Raw genomic sequence first — 8,328 nt, 5'->3', positions numbered from 1 at the left:
ACGAAACAACCACAAGAGTGTAAATATAAATCTGCAAAAAAGAATAGAGTCGAAAGATGATAAAGGCTTATACTTTAGAAATCACTAAAAATGCAAAGATCCAATTTTTATAGTTTGTACCCAATACTCTTTTTGACACAGCTCAATTCAAAATTTGATTGTGTGAAACTGAAGATTTTGCGCAGAAAATTTCAAGAGGCAGACACATAAAAGAAGAGAAAATGATTTGTTCTTAGTGAAAAAATGGTTTTTTCAAGTCAGTAGATGATAAGTTTCCATGGCAGATGATGACAAGCTTAATTTACGATAAAACTCTTTTACTTTTTGTGTGTGACTGTGTATAAAAGTGAAGGACAATTTTAAATTAACATTAGATTTAGATTAGTGCTACAACTATTAGCTAGATGTCTCTTTATTAAAAAATAATCAAAGTGACATGTTGTTAGAAGATAAATTAGAACAAACTTAAAAAAAAATATTTTATGATTTTTAATTTAATTTGTAAAATAATTAGATTATGTTATCTAAGTTTATGATTTATAAAATAAATAGACAACTTTTATTTATTAAAAATATAAAACTTATTAATTTTATCTAAAATGAACTAAACGTTTTAAATAATTTGTAAATTTGCCTACGGGCGGGTTGACAAAAAGATTCCTTTTGTATAATAATGTGGTTACAAAAATAACTTTTTAAAAATATTAATAATGACAATTATAATAATTAATCTAATTTGTTAAGGCTATTATTGTAATTAACCACCGTAAGAATTAACACGAACACGACACATAGAAAACTGACTTTTTAAATAATATTGGATTTGAGGAATAGTTGGAGAAAGACACTCTTTGACTCCATTAGATATGGTTTGCTCTTCCATATTCCCCACGAGTTCACTTACATAAAAGAATATCATATAAATATTATTTAAATTAACAATTATGTTATAGCCCCAACAAAAAATATTTCAAAGTGACGCTGAGAAAAATCAATATACAAATAACCGATGTATTTACCATTGGACGTGCAGTTTGGTAAATATGTTAAGTATCTCATATCTAAATTAATATGTGGCATGTAGTAATATATAGAAAAGGATCAATATACAGTAATTGCTAATTGATTTTAAGTTAGAGATTTATGAAACTTAATATTATATATTAGAATCAAATATCAAAAATATATTAATGAGAGTGTACATGTATTCACCTGACAGTTTTAGGTGATTTGTATTAAAATGGCAAATCAATTGTTATTCAAACATGAGCTTTAAGAACTCATTTACAATCTACTGTTATTTAATTTAACATTTTATAAAATATTCTGAAATCTACTATTATTGAAAATATTTTAAGTTGTGGAGTTTTAAAGTTTTCGAATGATTTTAGAGTATTTGGGTAGAGTTTTTTAGTTTAAAAAACATAAAACTTAAATCCTATGATTTTAGATGATATTTTATAATGGTTTAACAAAAATCATCTTAAACTCTGTAATTAATTAAAATCACTTAAAATCTCAATAAAAATCAAATCACCTCAGACTTTAGATTCAATGCACTCTCTAACTTTCAACAATCCAAATATTTATTTAGTGGATATACAAAATTAACAATTTGCACTGAACAAAATTTAAAACTATTGAGATGCTCATAGCGTATAATACAATTTTGTCACATTAATCTGAAACAATACAAACATAGTATAACGAGAATAAACGGAGCTACTATATTACATCTCAGTACTCTTCATTCAAACCATATTAAACGGATAACCTAGAGCCGTTATTATTAGTGCTATAGTCATTACTAGTATCGTCTTTATCTTCGTTTTGGATCGGAGGACACATCGTTGCTGCTGCTTTCATTTCTTTGTTCTTACCCCACAAGTAGACGTAGAGACCCGTTATTACCACCAAGGATCCAATTATACTGCAATCGAAGTTAGAAAGGCAAAATGTTACTATTAGAGTTATATATGAGCATGAACCTACATTCACATATATAAAACGAGGTAAAAATGAAATTACCTGCCGAGGTACAAAGGAGTGTGTAAGATGAGGAAATCGAATAAAGTAGCTGAGATGAGCATCATGGGACTAAATGTTGACGCGAAAACGGCTCCTAGTTTCTTTATCGACCATGTTGTTGCTACTGTCGACATCGCTTGCCCCACTATTCCCTATATTTATACATTTTAAATAATCATGACCGTATCTATATATTTTAATCCAAATCCTAGTCAATTTTCAAAAAAAAAAAAAAGATCAGTATTCCTTCGTTTTCGTAAATATGCATTTCTGTTTTTTCTCTCTAAATTTTAGACAAGTTTCAAATAGAGCGGCATTACTTCTTTTATATGTATGTTAACACACGTTGACAAAAAAAATGTATGTTAACACTATTCTCATCATAATTCAAACATAAGAAGTAACCAATCGAGCAAAGCTAAATGATAACCAAGGAACATAAGCTTTTATTAAAAAATAAAGTGGTTCAAAACATAATTGTAAATATCGAGTGCTAAGAACATCCATCGATGGATGGATGACAATATCTAAGCATTAAAAAATTAGAAAAAGAAAAAGAAAATACTGATAAAAGCAGAAGTTATGGAAAGCGTCTCAGTCCATAAGTCTATTTCTTAGAGGATTACTTTTTTCTGTTAAAAAATAATTGTAAAACAAAAAGTTTAGGTAAATATTAATATAAAACAACCTGAGATACTTGTAAAGGGATTTCACCAATAATGTTAAGTGACTTGGCTTAGCTTTTGGCATATATACCAAAAAATAAAATAAAAAACACAGCTCATAATATTTTAACAGAACTTTTTCATCTTTTAGAATCTAAAATTTAAGAAAAGACAAACAAAGTCCAATATATATTATTAGTACTTTTTGCTTAAGTTTATTAGTTACTACCTGGATAGACTGGATAGTAAGGTAGAGAATCTTATCGAAGACAATGACACTTAGTTAATTATAATTTTAGGGAAAACACTAGATATCACTGACTTAGAGTTGTCTCGTTCAATTAAGAAAGAACAATACTTAGGTTCACCCCTGAGGTGAACTTATGAATTCACCTCTTTCCTTATTTCAATCATATTACCATAAATATTAATGTCACATAAATAAATAAATTATAAATGAAATAAACTTTAAATCATAAACTCTAAATTCGAACTCTAAAACCAAATCTTAGATCTTAAATTTTAAACTAAACCCTAAACCCTAAACCCTAAACCCAAACCTATACCCTAAACCCAAACTATATACCATAAATCTTAAATCTAAATTTAAATTCTAGATCCTAAACTCAAACCATAAACTCTAAATCCAAACTCTAAACCCTAAACCCAAACCCTAAACCCAAACTCTAAACCCTAAATCCTAAACCTTAAACCCAAACTGTAAACTATAAACCCAAAATTTTCAAATACCTTTGGGTTATCAAATGTATTTTCAAATACATTTTAGGGTATAGAGTTCGGGTTTATGGTTTACAGTTTGGGTTGAAGGTTTAGGATTTAGGGTTTAGAGTTTGGGTTTAGGGTTTAGAGTTTGGAGTTTGGGTTTAGAGTTTATGGTTTGAGTTTAAGGTCTAGGATTTAAATTTAGATTTATGATTTAGGGTATATAGTTTGGGTTTAGGGTATATGTTTGGGTTTAAGATTTAGGGTTTAAAATTTAAGATCTAAGATTTGGTTTTAGGGTTCGAATTTAGAGTTTATGATTTAAAGTTTATTTTATTTGTAATTTATAATTTATTTATTTATGTAATATTAATATTTATGGTAATATGATTGAAATAAGGAAAGAGGTGAATTTATAAGTTCACCTCAGGGGTGAACCTAAGTATTGTTCAGAAAGAAAACTTTTCTTGTTATGAGCGGCTAAGCAAATCGTACATACATAAATTTGAAATGGATTACGTGCACCAGCTAATTGGGATTGAAATAATATACACGCCATTTAAGAAAATTCGAGGATTATATAGTAGAAGATAATATTGGAAGAGATTATATAGTAGAAGATAATATTGGAAGACAAAAGGAAATTTGTTTTTCCATAATTTTATAGCTTTTGCAGACTAACCCAAAGATTTATTCAAATTAAGTTTAAATCCCAATTAAAAATATCTATAATATTATTTGAAAATATCAGTTTCTTACGTGTGATACTCACGTTGATTTTCACAGTGGTGAAATACAAAATATCTTTAATAAATTAAATTTATATACAACTGTTATTATCAATATTTCTATTTTAGTTTTTTCATTAATAACTTTTACTTTATCTAAATAATAACTAAAAGGAATATATATATATATATATATATATATAACTATTTGAGTTTTCTTTTTTGAATCATGTTTAAGTTACTTTTTCTCAAATTTAGTTTTAAATATCTACATAATCAATTGTACATAGACGATTATATGATTCTTTTTAATTTTTTATTATATTGGTTATGATATTTATAATTATTTATTTCCTTGGATTATACAGTATTATTTTTATATATTTTAATACAATTCTAATTTGATTAACACGTTTTTTTCTACTTCTTTCAAAAGTAAAATATATCAAATTATACAAGTGTTATAAAATATATTTACAAATTAAGCGGATGAATCAAACGACAACTAAATATAATCTGGTTTCACTATACTTATAATATATTAAAATAAATTGCAGTTTAATTGAAAATAAATATAACTCAATACACAGGAAAAAAGTATATCAAAACTGTTTATACTTGAAATCATATATTTAATTAAACTAACAATATAATTTAATCTAACACAGTCTTCTATTTTTTCATACATATAAATTGTAATATTATTTAAAATTATCATAAAAGTTAACACATGATATATTAACTAACTAAAATTTGATTTGTCGAAAATAAATATATGGTTCGTGGAAAGACAAAGACAGTTTCTCCGGCCAAGGTTGGTATAGTACTTTAGAAGGTTTCGACAGTTTGATGGGAGCACGGAATGTCAGAGCAAGTCTTTCTCCCCTCCACTCGGAGGTAGAGGCTCTGATATGGGCAATGGAAAGTATGAAAAATTTACGTCAGTTCAGGGTTACGTTTGTAACGGATTGTTCTCAATTGGTAAAGATGGTTTCGGAACCAGAGGAATGGCCAGCTTTTGCAAGTTATTTGGAAGATATAAAGACCCTTAAAGACGGTTTCATCAACTCAGACATTATCCATGTACCAAGACAGCAGAATATGCAGGCGGATCGACTAGCACGTAGTGCCAGGACACAACCGTCTTTTGTTGTTCACATGGATGCAGAGTTGCCGGCATGGTTTTCAGTGACCGGATGAGAGTGTGTTTGTTTTTCTGCCGATGACAAAAAAAAAAAAAAAAAAAAATTTGATTTGTCATAAGTATTTATGTTTGTACATGAGCACAGAATAACCATCTAGTGTAGTAATGTAGTATCTATTAACTGACTTACAGCGTATATAATGACGAAAATGACGAATCCATCATCAATGACCCAATCATTGACATCTCTCCTTTTGTAGAGACTCAAGAGAGCACATTGGAATGAGCCGAAAACGGACATGAGACAAATGCTCGTGTATTTACAAGGGTACTTAATGTTTAAAGTCCCTTGGAAAAGCATCCACATAGAAAAAAACAAGGTTGCTATAACAGCATAGAGACATCCAAGAAGCCAATTATTTGTCTTGGTTTGATGGTTGTTGTTCTGAAGAGCATCTGGGTGAGGGTGAAAGTGTGATATCTGAGGACCTTGGTAAAATGTTAACAACAACGCTCCACTGACGCATATCAATGTTCCCATCACTTTTAGCATTCCTGTTTGGCTCTTTAGATCTCTTACACTTTCCATTCTGAAATTTACACAAAATTTTAAACAAACTATTTTACTGTAATTGCCTATTTGATATATCCCCATGCATTTGATACGTTAGGTTCTTAATATCCTTCAAATTCATGCGATGTTTTCTTGTTCTTATATAACATTAGATATTACAACATTCTCTTGGTGTTTGTTTTCAGAAAATTAATTAGATAACCAGTGGTGGATGTAGTATAAAATTTTGAAAGGAGCCTAACGTATATAATATATTAAAACAAAATTACACAAAATTACACTTTCCATTCTGAAATTTACACAAAATTTTAAACAAACTATTTTACTGTAATTGCCTATTTGATATATCCCCATGCATTTTGATACGTTATGTTCTTAATATCCTTCAAATTCATGCGATGTTTTCTTGTTCTTATATAACATTAGATATTACAACATTCTCTTGGTGTTTGTTTTCAGAAAATTAATTAGATAACCAGTGGTGGATGTAGTATAAAATTTTGAAAGGAGCCTAACGTATATAATATATTAAACAAAAAATTTAAAAATATTTTTTAGTAGGAGAAATAGCTAAAATTTAGATATCATGGGGCAAGTGTCAGCCATTTGGTGGTATACGTACATCGGCCACTGCATATAACACTTACACATAATTTTCATGAAATTAAATAATTTTATGTATAATGAATTTTATTAATTAAATTTAACTGCATATATTATTTGTTTCAGAAAGATCATGTATTTCGTCTAGTGTTACGCGATCATGAAAAAAACAATTTGCCAACAAAAAAGGAAAACTATTTAAATAATCAATTGTTAATTTTGTAAAATGTATGGTAAATCAACTTTATGTATATATTTAAAGTCTATTTCTTGTCTAATTAGATAAACTATTCCCAATAATCGATTTCATGAAATAAAATAATAGTAAGAAAACTTTTTTGATATAGAAATCGAATATAAATGGTTTATGTCAAATCATGTCAATCTTTAAAATGCTGTATAAAGATATTTTAATATTTTGTACGATGAAATGAACATTTATCTGATTTACGCGATTACATTATATTATTATGGACTTTATTAATGATATTTTATTATTATATAACCTGACTTAGAATGAATGATGGTTCATCAGTACCTTAAAATAAGGGATAAAACAAAGGTAATCGCAGGGATCATGCTCAGAAAAGCACCCGAAGCAGTTGCTGATGTGTACGACAGACCAAGCATAAAGAAAAATTGTACCAAACTCGCTCTGTGGATTATCAAAAATATATAAAAAAGAAAAAAAATTAGAGTTCAACTATATAATTTGTTGCAATTGCAAAACAGATACTAAGAAAATCTAAGAGCAATCAACAACGGCAAAAAAAAACTCAAACGAGTCTCTCAAATATGAATAGAACATGTGAATTATTTACAAAATGATATGTTTATATTAGTCAAGTGATAATCATTTATATAAAGAACAATTCTTTGTTTTTATCTAATTTTTGTCTTTTTATTATTGTTTTCTGGTCAAATCTTTTTATTATTGTTTTACCCTTAAAAGACTACAGTTATGAATGCTTTGACGATGAGAATCATATACTATACAAACAAATAATAAAAAAGAGGGGCAAACCCAGTCAAACCGCTGATGAAATGATCGATCAATAGCCTATACGTCATCTTCGGTCTTGTTTTCCTTTTAATAATAAAACATAAGATTTAGAATAAAAAAAATTAATTAAATCACATATAAGTAAGTTATTGGTTCCTCAATTATCGAACCTTTCCAAGAAATAAGCGAGAGGAGCCAAAATGAAAGCAGAAATAGCCAGACGATAAGCACCAATGACCATATGGTTAACACCACCATCAAGAGCCTTCTTCACAACGGCATTCACTGAACCCGTCACTACGTTTGCTACCACAACTGCCATAGCCGGAGCCCATTTGTCTTTTATTGATGGTTTCTCTCCTTCAACGAGATTCATTTTCTGATCGCTTTCTCTCTCTCTGTTTGTATGTGTATGTAAGTATGTATGTTAGAGAGTGATAAGACCCGATGTACTTTGAATTCACCACAAGGCTTCTCATATTTATAAGCAAAGTTTTTTTTGTTTTCCCCTATACTATACAAATAAACAACAGTAAAGCTTTCACTTTGGACGACCAACTTTACATTATTCGTTTTATGTATACGTTATTCGTATTTCACCAGGCTCTTTAACGAATCATCAACTCGTAGTGTCCTGCAAGATTTCAAGGGAATTTATTCTATAGATTTTGCAGGTAATAAGCAGACACTTAATTTTGAAAACTTAAAAACAATAATCAAAATTCCCACTCACATTTTTTTATAACCGAGGTCAACCAAATAATCCAACGAAATCCACACCAGCCACGTATTTTTATCATTTAAGACAGTATGTGTGATCAGCGGAAATCGAACTTCAGGTTCATCGTATTAGGGTTATT

The 8,328-nt window shown here is 28.7% G+C and overlaps 1 protein-coding gene across 1 annotated transcript; it reads right to left on the bottom strand.

Moving 5' to 3' along the window:
* Nucleotides 1-1,659: 1,659 nt before the first annotated feature.
* Nucleotides 1,660-7,947, bottom strand: LOC108859959 (WAT1-related protein At1g11460). The gene is given in 7 exon segments (XM_018633859.2): nt 1,660-1,930; nt 2,029-2,180; nt 5,479-5,878; nt 7,004-7,120; nt 7,490-7,552; nt 7,639-7,848; nt 7,850-7,947. Coding segments are annotated over 7 exon segments (1,209 nt in total). The 3' UTR covers nt 1,660-1,761.
* Nucleotides 7,948-8,328: the final 381 nt, after the last annotated feature.

The sequence above is a fragment of the Raphanus sativus genome, unplaced genomic scaffold (assembly GCF_000801105.2).
Source record: "Raphanus sativus cultivar WK10039 unplaced genomic scaffold, ASM80110v3 Scaffold0033, whole genome shotgun sequence".
Classification (NCBI taxonomy): Eukaryota; Viridiplantae; Streptophyta; class Magnoliopsida; order Brassicales; family Brassicaceae; genus Raphanus; species Raphanus sativus.
The sequence above is the reverse complement of the archived record's forward strand: the minus strand, read 5'-3'. Positions and strand labels throughout refer to the sequence as shown.